At 39.9% G+C, this 15,066-nt stretch overlaps 3 protein-coding genes and 1 long non-coding RNA gene across 4 annotated transcripts; all 4 read right to left on the bottom strand.

Moving 5' to 3' along the window:
- Positions 1-1,495: 1,495 nt before the first annotated feature.
- On the bottom strand, positions 1,496-2,436 carry LOC130139741 (uncharacterized). The gene is made up of 3 exons (XR_008817840.1): positions 2,264-2,436; positions 2,047-2,131; positions 1,496-1,883 (listed from the first exon to the last, which is right to left on the bottom strand). It is a non-coding gene; the product is annotated as an uncharacterized LOC130139741 (long non-coding RNA).
- A 142-nt stretch (positions 2,437-2,578) lies between these two features.
- On the bottom strand, positions 2,579-7,432 carry LOC130139796 (disease resistance protein RUN1-like). Its single transcript, XM_056317500.1, has 4 exons — positions 6,534-7,432; positions 5,106-6,201; positions 4,607-4,891; positions 2,579-4,510 (listed from the first exon to the last, which is right to left on the bottom strand). The coding sequence occupies exons 1-4, from the start codon at positions 7,289-7,291 to the stop codon at positions 2,579-2,581; spliced, it is 4,071 nt and encodes a 1,356-aa protein (XP_056173475.1). The 5' UTR covers positions 7,292-7,432.
- Positions 7,433-10,143: 2,711 nt separating this feature from the next.
- On the bottom strand, positions 10,144-12,729 carry LOC130139795 (disease resistance protein RPV1-like). The gene is made up of 3 exons (XM_056317499.1): positions 12,592-12,729; positions 12,097-12,380; positions 10,144-12,003 (listed from the first exon to the last, which is right to left on the bottom strand). The coding sequence occupies exons 2-3, from the start codon at positions 12,301-12,303 to the stop codon at positions 10,144-10,146; spliced, it is 2,067 nt and encodes a 688-aa protein (XP_056173474.1). The 5' UTR covers positions 12,304-12,380; positions 12,592-12,729.
- Positions 12,571-13,568, bottom strand: LOC130139794 (disease resistance protein RUN1-like). The gene is made up of 2 exons (XM_056317498.1): positions 13,428-13,568; positions 12,571-13,041 (listed from the first exon to the last, which is right to left on the bottom strand). The coding sequence occupies exons 1-2, from the start codon at positions 13,566-13,568 to the stop codon at positions 12,571-12,573; spliced, it is 612 nt and encodes a 203-aa protein (XP_056173473.1).
- Between the last annotated feature and the right edge of the window lie 1,498 nt (positions 13,569-15,066).

Raw genomic sequence — 15,066 nt, 5'->3', positions numbered from 1 at the left:
ATGATTACTTGTTCAAACCAACTACTTCAGCCAAACCCAACTACCTTTCCTAATCATTGTATCGGAAATTTCATGTGCAACGTTCAAGAATTTTCTAAAAATGCAATTTCCTCAGACAAGTCAGATACTAGGAACAAGATTTATTTTCAATTCTTTTTGAGAAAGCAATAAAAGAATGTCTCCCCAACCATCTCCGCAAGCAAACATGTCTCAACTGTATGTAAAACAAGGGAAACTTCGCTTCAGATGCTTCCGACGTGGGAACAACATGGACTATAAATTGAATATCCTCGGACTCTTTGACTTTACAACATAGCCCAATCCCAAGAAGCAATCCCGCAATCCAAAGAAAGAATCAGTCTTGAATGAGGCCCGGCGTGGAGACTTCGGAAATTTCCCCGGAAACCGTCGCTATCTTCCAGACTCGGACAGCTCCTCCCGTGCTCGAGTTGGAGTGGAATACGGGGGGGTGAGCGCTGGAATTTTCAGCTGCGTCGAAGTGCATTGCCATCGCCGGTTGCAAGACAAACGAAAGCTCAACGGAAAGACCGACTGAGGCAGGGGGAAAATAAAAGAAAAATTGAGAAAATTTCCATACATATAAAACATTGAGGAAGGTTTGAATATAGGACAAAAATATTTCGAGATTTGAATTTTTTTAGGAAGGTTATTTTAGGAAAGGAAAAGTTAGATTACTATTGTGAAACTTGTGAGAGATAACGGAGAATTACAATTCATGTGTAGAGATAACGGAAAATTATAATTCATATGCTTGCTCACAAATTCAATAGTTGCAAAATAAAATTTTAGAATATTTAAAATCCCTTAAAAGTAGAAAATTTTTTCTTCCTACTTTGTATAGTACTATAGATCAAAATTCATGACTAACACGAGAATCTAATGCATGTGGCATTGCATTGCATCATCAATTTCATACAAATCATCAATCGCTGGATTGAGTAAAGAAAAGAGCCATTGAAGTATATGCCCAAGGCATATAAATGGCTGAAAGAGGCCGCGCTATGGCGGAAATGGCCGCTCTCTTCTCAATGACAATCACGGATGCACAATGCAAATTGACTTTGGTAATCTACGAGCTGAAACTGTGAAATATTTACCATATTTTTAATTCCAAATTATGGTATGTTAGGACTATATCGAGAACTCTTTTAGAGAATATCGAGCTATTATATCATCAATGAACTTGAATGATCATAAAGACAATAACTTTGTCAGATGATTAAAAAACAAATCTCATAAAGAATTTTAAAAAAAAACATGAGTTTAAGGACTGATATAACCTTGAGATATAATATACGAATATAGCGATATAATATGCATAAATACTATAGTGATACCCACAATTTTAACAGATCTCTTATTTATTCATAGAGCCTCATACCTTAAAAATATGTGAAGGCTACTAGATCGACAATGCCGAAAATAACTAGATGGATTACATTTAGATCTACAAAAGACCGACTCCTGTAATTTGAAGGCTTATAAGGTTATGTACACAATCACTTCTGCAGCTAGTGTGCTTGGGGAGACGCATCTTCACTTCGTGTGCTTGAAAGACGACATAAGAATCTTCACTTTGCACTCAACATCGAGTTTCGATGATGTGCTTAAATCAGATGCAATACCTTCAGACTGTACAGATCATAATGTCGAGACTCCACAGGCAAGTAGAAACATCATTGAGAATCATTATCGTTAACATCAAACTACAGGTTGGAACTTACCTTTTGGCAAATATTATACACAATTGTGAACAGGAGAAGACTGCTGAGATACCATTTCATAGTTCAGTTTACAGGCGTTTGCTCTTGCAGCAACAAATGATTGGTGGAGCTGACGACTTCATTGCTAGCAGACGTATCCTGAAAAACATGGAACTGCATCAGCACAATGTGTGTTACCACGCGCAAGAATAAAGAAGTAGAGATCAGAAGGATACTCTAGATTTGCAGTTATGCACATCTAACGAAACTGTATAGTGAATTCTGAACACAAAATAAGTATATGCTTGCAACTAATACTTACAATTCATGTGAAGAAAATGTATGATGCTCGTATTTCCATATTTCCAGTGAAATGTCTTCAGCTTTAAAGAAAGCATTGACATAGTCTGGATGATATGCATTGATGAAATTAAACAGGGAATTAGCACAGTCTATAAGAGATTATGCAGTAACTATTCTATTTACTTTCTAGCATAATAAACTCAGAATCAAATAGCTGTGTAAAGGGAAATCATTACCCTGCTAAGTGCTGATAGATACAAGAAGGTTCATACATTGAGCTTTCAACTCCATTACTGTGTTTCTGTATGACAGGGAACTGCAAGAAAAAATCTCCCATGAACCATTGAGAAAACAAAGGGAATCTTATAAGCACCTTGGACTTTATACAGTAAATAAATTCATCCCGTCTTCTTGCATATACAGTTGTACAAAAATAGAGGACACCATCAAAAAAAGAAAAAAATCAACGTTTAAATTCTTTATTCTTGCCTATTTTCCTGCACAAACAGCTTACCATTGCTTAATTTGAAGAAAATAAAGCAGTGTCATTCCTAAAAACAGTTATCTCCTTTGATGGAACTCAGGAACCCAAGACCTACGATTTCACGTATCTTTTTACAATCTTCTATGTACAGAGATTTCAGGCTTTTGAAGTTCGATAGGTCTGGCAACTTTTCCACAGATTTGCAGCCAATAATTCTCAAGTTCTCCAAGGACTCCAACTGGTCAAGGCCTTCAATGTAGCTTATATTCTCGCAACTCTCGATCTCCAAGTCCTTCAGCTTCTTCAAGTTCGACAAATTTGGTAGTCTTTCCAAGGATCTGCACTCCGAAATCTGCAATTCCACCAGGGATTCCAATCTGTCAAGCCCTCTAATATCCTTGATCTCATCACAATTCTTAATTTCCAGAACTTTCATCTTTTTCAAGTTTGACAAATCAGGTAAACTCCCAATGGATCTGCAGTTGGATATTTGCAGTTCTTCCAATGACTCCAATTTATCAAGTCCTTGGATCTGGAGCAACTTCTCACAGTCTCGTAGCTTGAATTCTTTCAGCTTCTTCAAGTTCGAGAGATTGGGTAATCTGTCAAGGGAATCACAGTTACGTAGAACCAAGCGTCTCAGGGATTCTAACCGTTCAAGCCCATCAAGCCTTCTCAATTTGCAGTATGTCACATCGAAAACTTGAAGCGACTCCAACGCTTCAAGGCCCCGAATCTCTAATATAGCCGAGTGAAGGAGCTCCAACTCCGATAGATTTCTCAAGTTTGAAAGATCAGGAACAATTGTCATAGACTTGCAGTTCGCTATATATAGTGTAGATAAGCTAGAGGGAAGTTGAATAAAGGATTGCAGATCTACGCAGGACAATACCAGTTTCTTGAGTCGATAAAGCAAACCCAGATTAGCTGGTAATGTAGTGATTTTTGAGAGCAAAAGCTGCAATGTCTCCAATTTGGATAACATTCCAAGCCACATGGGGTTAGGATCTTGAACCAGCTTGGTTGGGTCATTGGTGGGAAACCCCTGTAAATGAGAGCCGTCAGACAAATACAAATGCCTCAGATTAATCAGATTGGAGAGATTTGGGGTTTTCTCCATTGACTGAGAACTAACTCGTAAATTAATCAAACTATCAGGAAGCTCTGGAAGCCCCTTAAGCTCTTTACACAACTCCAAATCAAGGGTCTGCAGATGAGAGAGTCCGCAAATAGTTTCCGGTAAACTACGGATGCGATTACGTGATAAGCTCAAGATTCTCAAATATGCAAGTTCCCCTATATCACTAGGAATGTCACCCTCCAGGTTGCAACCCTTGGCATGCATCTCCTCAAGCTTTTCTAGCATCCCAATAACAACTGGAATTTGCTCTATGTAACTTCCCTCGACATTCAACACTTTCAGGTTTTTCAGGTTGCTTATCGAATCGGGTAACTCAGTCATCCCTGTGCTGGATAGATCCAGCTCCACCAAAGACTCTAGTTGCCCGATGGTGTCTGGAAGTTTGTTTATTGACCTGCAACCTTTCAGAGATAAGCGCTCGAGTTTTACTAGCTCTCCAATAGAGTCTGGGAGATGAGTGATTTTTGCATTATCTAATGCAAGGTATGTGAGAGATTCCAGCTGGCTGATGGAGCTCCTAATTTGGGTCAATGACTTGCAATCACGGGCGCTGAGAGTTTCGAGCTTCTTCATACCTCCGGGCATGATAAAAATTTCTTGTACAGAGGTTCCGTCAACAATGAGCTCTGTCAAAGCTTCCATAGAGCCCAACTTTTCAGGCAACTCTTCGATCGAATGGCAGTCCTTGATGTTTAATGAAACAAGATGTTTTAAGCCACCAATGGATGCATCGATTCCCACTAAACTTTCACAGCCTTCAAGAATCAATATCTTGAGAGCTTCATAGGGAGAAAAATCAGGATTCCTATATAAGCATGTACATCCCGTAAGATTAAGAACCTTTAGGTTCTTCGACATCTGCAAAGAATAGCAACAGCGAGAGCAATAAATACATAGGTATACTGAAATATGGAACCTTGAATAAGATCATGGGAGTTGCAAGGCATGTCCTACCTTGAGTTGATGCCAGCCCTCCCAGTATTCGCTGATCTTGCTCCAAGAGAGATCAAGTATGACTAGATTTACCAGATAAAAGTTCGTAGGCAAGAAATTTGAAGGGCAATAATGCCAACAAAGCCACCTTAACTGTGGAAAAAGATTTTCAAAGTTACCAGAAAGGTTCACGCCATTGACCTGGAGGAACCTTAAGTTTGATAGACATGCAAAGTCAACTCGAGTGAAATAGTACAGTGACTTGCTATCAAACTTAAGACAGAGGGCTTCAACCATTTCAGTACCCTACAAATGCAACAAGAAACAGAATAAGGACAAAAGCCACGATCACTCTACAGTATAGATCAGCAAAATAGCTTGTTCCTACTTTGGAGCATTTTAAGGAGGCCATTGGTAAAAGCTCGTAACAGCATTTGACATCATGCAAGCAGAGTGTGTAAGCCCCTAGAAGTGGATGGTTATTTACTTATGGCAACGGTCAACAAGGAAATTTTTTTACCTTGTGATTTATTAATGTCTGCAATGCTTCCTCATGGTTCCATAATCTACTGCGCCTCCCAAATTCCGTGCTACTTTCTTGTCGAACAATTTCTCGACCGAGGTCTCTAAGCTGGTCATGCATCCGCAGCTTGTTGTCATCACCAATCTTTATCATAGACATGAGACGAAGGACTTCAATACCTTCCTCTGGGAAATAATCAGCATCATCCCATAAGTGAACTACAATTCTCTTGTCAAATCCAATGAACAAACATGCTATGTCAAGAAAGATCTGCTTCTGCCAGTGATCTAGAGCATCGTAGCTTATCCTCAACTTTGTCCGAACCTCATCGCGAGGTACTTTTTCCAACTTTTTCAATGTGTCCTCCCAAACTTTTTTTATTTTGCCAGACAGAAAAGAACCTATGGTCTCAAGAGCTAAAGGAAGGCCTCCAGTGATGTCCACCACCTTATTCGAGTAAGCCAAATAATCATCAGGAGGCCAGTCCCTTCTGAATGCATGCCTACTGAAAAGTTGAATGGACTGATCTTCATCCATCCTTTCAAGTTCATATGCCCAATCCACTTCAGGCACATTGAGCACATCTTTGTTTCTGGTTGTAAGAATGATCCTACTACCGGGACCAAACCAATTGCGCTTTCCCGCGAGCGCATTTAACTGAGCTCTCTTGTCAATATCGTCAAGAAGGATAAGAACTTCCTTACTGGAGAATCTCTCTTTGATCTTGTCGATGCCTTCATCAACATTAGCAATTTCTGGACCCTTCTTTTTAAGGATGTGTGAGATCAGTTGATTCTGCAAAAATTCGAGACCCCTGTTCTGTGATGTTTCTCTTACGTCTGCGAGAAAGCTACAGTACTCAAAACGACTTGAAAGCTGGTTAAACACGACCTTGGCAAGAGTGGTCTTTCCAATGCCACCCATTCCATGAATCCCAATGATCCTTACATCATTGGAACCCACATTCAGCATTCTCATGAGTTTATCCACGTGGTCATCGATCGCAACTAACTGGTCAGTTACATTCAAATGGTGCACCTTCAGGCTAACCAGAACTTTTCGAACTATTAACTCTACAAGTTTTCCTTCATGCCTGCATTATGTGGATAGTTGACGGCAAGAGAGATGAGAATACTCCAATAAGAAAGATCATCAAATTAAGACAAACAGAATTTCAGAGAATGAGTTATGCCATTCTAGTCCATCCAGTCACTTAACAGTAAGATGAGGTTAAAAACTCTAGTTTGACACAAAGAAAATGACAATTTCAATAAACAGGAGTCGAGACTGAAATTCTGGTTGTACTTCTTTTTGGCGGATTCCCCAATTTTGTTTTGTGTCCTTCATTAAGAGAACTAAACTAAGATTCCAAATAGAATTCACAAGTAATGAAACAAATTAGCATCAAGGGCCTGAGAAAGTTACCCATTAGTGTCCTTTTCTAACTCCCAGCCTTTGATCTTTCCAACCTCCTTCAGAGCCTTTTCCCATTGGTGCACAAGATTGGGCTTATTCTTCTTCTTGTGTTGACGGAGGGCTTCTAAATATGGTCCCTTGTTCAGCTTTACTTCAGATGGTTCCACGTCGTAGAATATGGGCAGAATTTCCAGCCCAGTTGGTTTACTGCATTCCACCATCTGTGCCAACTCGCGCAGGCACCATTCACTCTCTGCATAGTCTTTAGAGAAGATGGGTATGCATATCTTCGAGTTGTTGATTGCTTGGAGTAGCCAACTGATCCTCCCTCCAACTGGGAGCTCATCATTGTCTCTGAAAGCACGGATTCCGGCATCCATAAGCCGATGATAGAGGCAATCCACAAATCCTTTGCGTGTATTGGGGCCTCTGAAGCTCAAGAAAACTTCATACTCAACCCCCGGTAAATCTGTAGAGCTATAAGATGATAGATCAGAACTTTCCCCTGTATCTGAATAACTGCTTAGCAGTCCTTTTCTCTGATAAGAATCTTCATGAAACCTGTTGCTCCGATAAAATTTCTTTTGCCAAAATTGTGCCGGAAGAGCACGAAGAGTTTCCCGGATGCGTACCTTCAGGGTTCTACGATCAGATCTCTGAAAAGCTTTCCTGGGAGCAAATGGGTAATGAATACCAGAATTAGGAATAAGGGGTCTACCATACACTTGATTAGGGGTCGGAAGATTTACAATTGCTTTGCACATCATGATGAAGATGTACCAGAACTAAAACAGGTGAGGAGAAATTGTGATCCTTATATGAACAGGCCAAATGAATGATATGTTTGATGGAGTCCACGGCTGATGCTGCTAAACTCCCTCGTATATCTTTCTAAAACCTAGTTTTAATTGGTCACACCGCCAGAATTCAAATTATCTGTCTTGATCACCAACACAACACGGTCTAGACCTTCCGAACCAATAGCAGAGATTCGTGGGAACGAAGTTTTAGGATTTCTAACAGTCAACTCACCGAATGGTTGCTACTCTAACTACATTTCTTAATAAAATTTTCCTCCAAATCTCTTGATAAAATTTCCCTCATAATGTAGGTCTCGAAAATGACATTGGCTTTATCCATTTGTATAGTCACCAGACGAGAAAAATTAGGAGGATCTCAACAGTAAAACCTTCTAGCCCCCCCTTTTCACCAACAACCTGCAGAAAAAAGCCTGCCCCAGAATCTGTTGAACTGATATACAACATGACTTTTCTTTCTACTTTCCCGGAATCTACCTCGCAATACATCATATGGGATTTGACTTTAAGTGAGAGAGAGAGAGAGAGAGAGAGAGAGAGAGAGAGAGAGAGAACAAATGTTTACTTTTTTCCCATGATTACTTGTTCAAACCAACTACTTCAGCCAAACCCAACTACCTTTCCTAATCATTGTATCGGAAATTTCATGTGCAACGTTCAAGAATTTTCTAAAAATGCAATTTCCTCAGACAAGTCAGATACTAGGAACACGATTGATTTTCAATTCTTTTTGAGAAAGCAATAAAAGAATGTCTCCCCAACCATCTCCGCAAGCAAACATGTCTCAACTGTATGTAAAACAAGGGAAACTTCGCTTCAGATGCTTCCGACGTGGGAACAACATGGGACTATAAATTGAATATCCTCTGAATCTTTGACTTTACATCAGAGCCCAATCCCAAGAAGCAATCCCGCAATCCAAAGAAAGAATCAGTCTTGAATGAGGCCCGGCGTGGAGACTTTGGAAATTTCCCCGGAAACAGTCGCGATCTTCCAAACTCCATGCTCGAATTTGAGAGAGACAGGGGCAAATCGCTGAAGCACTGCCAGTTTACAAGACGAAGGAGGCTCAACGAGAAGACCAACTGAAACCCATCATTGCCTGTGCGCTTGATAGAGCTTAGCGGTTTCCGATCCGGTCCGGTCCAACCCAAGAACCGGGAACCGAATTGGGAGGATCGATTCTCAATTTTTAGGACCGGAGACCGGACCCACTCATTTTGGGACCGTGGACCGATTCCAATGGGACCAATTATTTATTGGTAAAGGTGAGAGGGAATTGAGAAAATTAGATTAGAATTTTTATTTTTTTCAAAATTTAAAAAAATAAATAAATATATATATATATAAATTAGAAAAATATATATATTTATCGGTCCGGTTCGGTTCGATTCCCACCTTAGAACTGGGAACTGGACCGCTTGAAAACCGGTTTCACTTTTAGGAACTGGGAACCAGACCGATATTCTCGAGAACTGGACCAAATCGGTCGGTCCAGCCCGGTCGGGTCCGATCCGGGTTTGGGCAATCTATTTTGCTCACCTATAGGGCTTGATAGGAATTTTTCACGTCACCATGACCAGTTCACGATGAATTCGAATTGAAACCGAAATAAGCTTTTCTTCATTCTCTTCAAGCGGACGTCATCTAAGTTTCAGTTTGACAAGTGGATAGATAGGAGGAAAATAAAATAAAATAAAAAATTGAGAAAATTCCAATTTTGCCGGACAGAGTTTGGGATTGTTTCTAATTTTTAAATAAACAAAACCATTTCCGACCAAAAAAAATAATAAACAAAACCATATTTTAACCAAACTTTTAAATGGAAAGAAATTACGGATTAAATACTGAAAGAAAACAAATTTAAATATAGAGAAAGAATAAAAAAATAGGGGATTGAACTCTTTCAGGATGGTTATTTTAGGATAAAAAAATTAAGTTATAACAATAAAATATGTGAGAGATTAAAGAGAATTATTATGATTCACACATTTGCCCATAAATTCAATACTTGCAAAACAAATGTTTTAGGATATTTAGGGGGGGGGGGGGGTTATAAATTATAATCCTTTAAAAATAGAAAACTTTCTTTTTTTACTTCATAAAGTAGCGTCATGTAAAGGATGGCGAGCATGACATGTCATTCCCCTAATAATGCCCTTTAAGATTCACATATTGTTTCTTCAATTACGCCAAACCAGACAAAGATAATTTAATTAAAGAAAATAGAGGATGCAATTGAGATTACCCATGATAGTCGGTCTATATTAGGATAGACCCTAATTCTAAAGGGAGCGGAGTCGTGTAACTTTCATCAGGACAACTGATGAATCGCTCAAATCGATTATCCAAGGCAACATATTTTCACCAAGGGATCAGAACCACAAGAAATGACTGACACATCCCATTTAAAATGTGAAGGCCATATGGATTATATTTAGATCTAACAAAAGACTTGAGTCCTGTAATATGTAACCAGGCAGGCAAGGTACCATAGGCTCATATGGTATTATGTGCACAATCTGAACTTATATATAGTAAAATAAATTATTTCATTATGTCAAGGATCCTGTTGCATCTATAGCTGAACAAATATGGAGGACACTATCTTTAAAAGAAAGAAAGAATGAAAGAAAGAAAACAACGTTAGAGTGCTTTCTTCTTGCCTGCTTTCCTGCACAATCAGCTCACCATTGGTTAATTTGAAGAAAATAAAGCTGTGTCATGCCTAGAAAAAGTTATCTCCTTTGATGGATCTCAGGATCCCAAGACCTACAATTTCACGTATCTTTTCACAATCTTCAATGTACAGAGATTTCAGGCTTTTGAAGTTCGATACGTCTAGCAACTTTTCTATAGATTTGCAGCCAATAATCCTCAAGTTCTCCAAGGACTCTTAACTGGTCAAGGCATTCAATGTCGCTTATCTTCTTGCAGCTCTCAATCTCCAAGTTTTTCAGCTTCTTCAAGTTTGACAAGTTTGGTAGTCTTTCCAAGGATCTGCACTCCGAAATCTTCAATTCCTCCAGGGATTCCAATCTGTCAAGCCCTCCAATCTCCTTGATCTTATCACAATTCTCAATTTCCAGAACTTTCATCTTTTTCAAGTTTGACAAATCAGGTAAACTTCCGATGGATCTGCAGTGGGATATCTGCAGTTCTTCCAATAACTCCAATTTATCAAATCCTTGGATCTCAAGCAACTTCTCACAGTCTCGCAGCTTAAATTCTTTCAGCTTCGTCGAGTTCGAGAGATTGGGTAATCTGTCAAGGGACTCACAGTTACGTAGAACCAAGCGCCTCAGGGATTTTAACCGTTCAAGCCCATCAAGCTTTTTCAATTTGCAGTATATCTCATAAAAAACGTGAAGTGACTCCAAACCTTCAATGCCCCGAATCTCTGAAATAGCCGAGTGAAGGAGCTCCAACTCTGACAGATTTCTCAAGTTTGAAAGATCAGGAACAATTGTCATAGACTTGCAGTTGCCTATATATAGTGTAGATAAGCTAGAGGGGAGTTGAATAAAGGATTGCAGATCTACGCAGGACAATACCAGTTTCTTGAGTCGATAAAGCAAACCCATATTTGCTGGTAATGTAGTGATTTTCGAGAGAGAAAGCTGCAATGTCTCCAATTTGGATAACATTCCAAGCCACATAGGGTTAGGATCTTGGACCAGCTTGGTTGGGTCATTGGTGGGAAACCCCTGCAGATGAGAGCCATCGGACAAATACAATTGCCTCAGATTAATCAGATTGGAGAGATCTGGGATTTTCTCCGTTGACTGAGAACTAACTCGTAGATTAATCAAACTACTAGGAAGCTCTGGAAGCCCTTTAAGCTCTTTGCATAACTCCAAATCAAGGGTCTGCAGAGGAGAGAGTCTGCAAATAGTTTCTGGTAACCTACGAATGCGATTATCTGATAATCTCAAGATTCTCAGGTATACAAGTTCCCCTATATCACTAGGAATGTCACCCTCCAGGTTGCAACCCTTGGCATGTATCTCCTCAAGCTTTTCCAGCATCCCAATAACAACTGGTATTTGCTCCATGTAACTTCCCTCGACTATCAACACTTTCAGGTTCCTCAAATTGCTTATCGGATCAGGCAACTCAGTTACCCCTGTGTTGGATAGATCCAGCTCGACCAATGACTCTAGTTGCCCGACGGTGTCTGGAAGTCTGTTTATTGACCTACAACCTTTCAGAGATAAGCGCTCAAGTTTCACTAGCTCTCCAATAGAGTCTGGGAGATGAGTGATTTTTGCATTATCTAATGCAAGGTATGTGAGAGATTCCAGCTGGCTGATTGAGCTTCTAATCTGGCTCAATGACTTACAATCACGAGCACTAAGAGTTTCGAGCTTCTTCATACCTCCAGGCATCATAAAAATTTCTTGTACAGAGGTTCCACCAAGAATGAGCTCTGCCAAAGCTTCCATAGAGCCCAACTTTTCAGGCAACTCTTGGATCGAATGGCAGTCCTTCATGTTTAATGAAATAAGATGCTTTAAGCCACCAATGGATGCATCGATTCCCACTAAACTTTCACAGCCTTCAAGAATCAATATCTCGAGAGCTCCATAGGGAGAAAAATCAGGGTTCCTGTATAAGCACGTACATCCCGTAAGATTAAGAACCTTTAGGTTCTTCGACATCTGCAAGAATAACAACAGTCAGCAATAAAGACATAGTTACAATGAAATATGGAGCCATGAATAAGATCACAGGAGTCATAAGGCATGTCCTACCTTGATTTGATGCCAGCCCTCCCAATATTCACTGATCTTGCTCCAAGAGAGATCAACTATGACTAGATTACTCAGATAAAAATTGGTAGGCAAAAAATTTGAAGGGCAATAATGCCAACAAAGCCATCTTAACTGAGGAAGCAGATTTTCAAAATTACCAGCGAGGTTCATGCCATTGACCTGGAGGAACCTTAAGTTTGTAGACATGAAAATTCAACTCGAGTGAGATAGTACTGTGACTTGCTATCAAACTTAAGACAGAGGGCTTGAACCATTTCAGTGCCCTACAAATGCAACAAAAAACAGAATAAGTACAAAAGCCACAATAATACTAGGTATAGATCAGCAAATAGCTTGTTCCTAGTTTAGAGAATTTTAAGGAGGCCATTAGTAAAAGCTCGTAACAGCATTCAACATTATGCAAGCAAAGCAAGTAAGCTCCTAAAATGAATGGTTATTTCCTTCCAGTAATGGTCAAAGAGGAAATCGCTTTACCTTGTTATGTATTAATATCTGCAATGCTTCCTCATGGTTCCATAATCTACTGTGCCTCCCAAATTCCATGTTACTTTCTTGTCGAACAATTTCTCGACCAAGATCTCTAAGCTGGTTGTGCATCCACAGCTTGTTATCATCACCAATCTTTATCAGAGACATGAGACGAACGACTTCAATACCTTCCTCTGGGAAAAAATCAGCGTCATCCCATAAGTGAACTACAATTCTCCTGTCAAATCCAATAAACAGACATACTATGTCAAGAAAGATCTGTTTCTGCCAGTGATCTAGAGCATCGTAGCTTATCCTCAACTTTTTCTCAACTTCATTGCGAGGAACTTTTTCCAACTTCTTCAACGTGTCATCCCAAACTTTTTTTGTTTTCCCAGATAGAAATGAACCTATGGTCTCAAGAGCTAAAGGAAGGCCTCCAATGATGTCGACAACCTTTTTTGAGTAAGCCAAATAATCATCAGGAGGTCTCTTCTGAATGCATGCCTACTGAAAAGTTGAATGGACCGATCTCCATCCATCCTTTCCAGTTCATATGCCCAATACAGTTCAGGCACATTGAGCACATCTTTGTTTCTGGTTGTAACAATGATCCTACTACCTGGACCAAACCAACTGCGCCTTACCGCGAGCGCATTCAACTGAGCTCTCTGGTCAACATTGTCAAGAAGGATAAGAACTTCCTTACCTGAAAATCTCTCTTTGATTGTGTTAATGCCTTCATCGACATTAGTAATTTCTGGACCCTTTCTTTGCAGGATGTGTGAGATCAGTTGATTCTGCAAAAATTCGAGACCCCTGTTCTGTGATGTTTCTCATACATCTGCGAGGAAGCTACAGTACTCAAAACGACTTGAAAGCTGGTTGAAAACAACCTTGGCTAGAGTGGTCTTGCCAATGTCACCCATTCCGTGAATCCCCATGATCCTTACATCATTGGAACCCACATTTAGCATTCCCATGAGTTCATCCACGTGATCATCAATGGCAACTAACTGGTCAGTTACATTCAAATGGTGCACCTTCAGGCTAACCAGAACTTTTCGAAGTATTAATTCTATGAGTTTTCCTTCATGCCTGCATTATGTGGAGAGTTGATGGCAAGAGAGATGAGAATACTCCAATAGAAAGATCATCATAATAAGGAAATTGGAATTTCAGAGAATGAGTTATGCCATTCTAGTCCATCCAGGGACCTGATAGTAAGATGAGGTAAAAAACTTTAGTTCCAAACATGTCTTATTACTATCGATGGATACAGACACAAAAAAAGGACAATATCAATAATCATAGACAAGAATGAAATTCGTTCTACTTCTTTTTTGCAGATTCCCCAATTTTGTTTTGTTTCCATGATTAAGAGAGCTAAACCAAGGTTCCAAAACGAATTCATAAGTAATGGAATAAAATAGCAGCCAGCGCCTGAGAAAGTTGCCCATTAGTGTCCTTTTCTAACTCCCAGCCCTTGATCTTTTCAACCTCCTTCAGAGCCTCTTCCCATTGGTGCACAAGGTAGGGCTTCTAAGTATGGTCCCTTGTTCAGCTTCACTTCAGATGGATCCACATCGTAGAATAGGGGCAGAATTTCCAGCCCAGTTAGTTTACTGCATTCCACCATCTGTGCCAACTCGAGCAGGCACCATTCACTCTTTGCATAGTCTTTAGAGAAGATGGGTATGCATATGTTTGAGTTCTTGATTGCTTGGAGTAGCAAACTGATCCTCCCTCCAATGGGGAGCTCATCATTGTCTCTGAAAGCACGGATTCTGGCATCCGCAAGCCTGGTATAGAGGCAATCCACAAACTTTTTGCGAGTATCTGGGCATCTGAAACTCAAGAAGACTTTGTACTCGACACCCGGTAAGTCTGCAGATCTATAAGATGGTAGATCAGAACTTTCCCCAGTATCTGAATAGCTGCTTTGAAGTCTTTTTCTCCGATAAGAATCTTCATGAAACCTGGTGCTCCAATCAAATTTCTTTTGCGAACATTGTGTTGGAAGAGCACGAAGAGTTTCCCGGATGTGTATCTTCAGAGTTTTACAATTAGATCTCTGAATAGCTTTCCTAGGAGTAAATGAATAATGAAAACCAGAATTAGCAATGAGGGGTCTACTGTACACTTGATTAGGGGTTGGAGCATTTGCAATTGTTCTGCATATCATGATGAGATGATACAAGAATTGAAACAGGTGAGGAGAAGTTCTGATCCGTATATAAGCTGGCCAAATGAATGATACGTTTGATGGGAGTCTTCAGCTGAGAAGGCAGCTGAGCCCCTTGCATATCTTTCCAAAACCTTGTTGCAGTTTTCCACACCACCAGAATTCAAGTATTAGTTTAGTTGATGATAGTCGTTAAAACCAAGATGGGAGCTGCAAGACTTCTAATTATTTGTCTGGATCACCATCACAACGATGTCTCGACCTTCTGGACCAATAACAGAGATTCTTGGGGACTA

Source organism: Syzygium oleosum, unplaced genomic scaffold, assembly GCF_021117445.2.
Source record: "Syzygium oleosum isolate NSW1041296 unplaced genomic scaffold, Sole_v2.1 Sole_v2.13, whole genome shotgun sequence".
Lineage (NCBI taxonomy): Eukaryota > Viridiplantae > Streptophyta > Magnoliopsida > Myrtales > Myrtaceae > Syzygium > Syzygium oleosum.
This window is presented reverse-complemented; position numbering and strand designations above follow the sequence as displayed.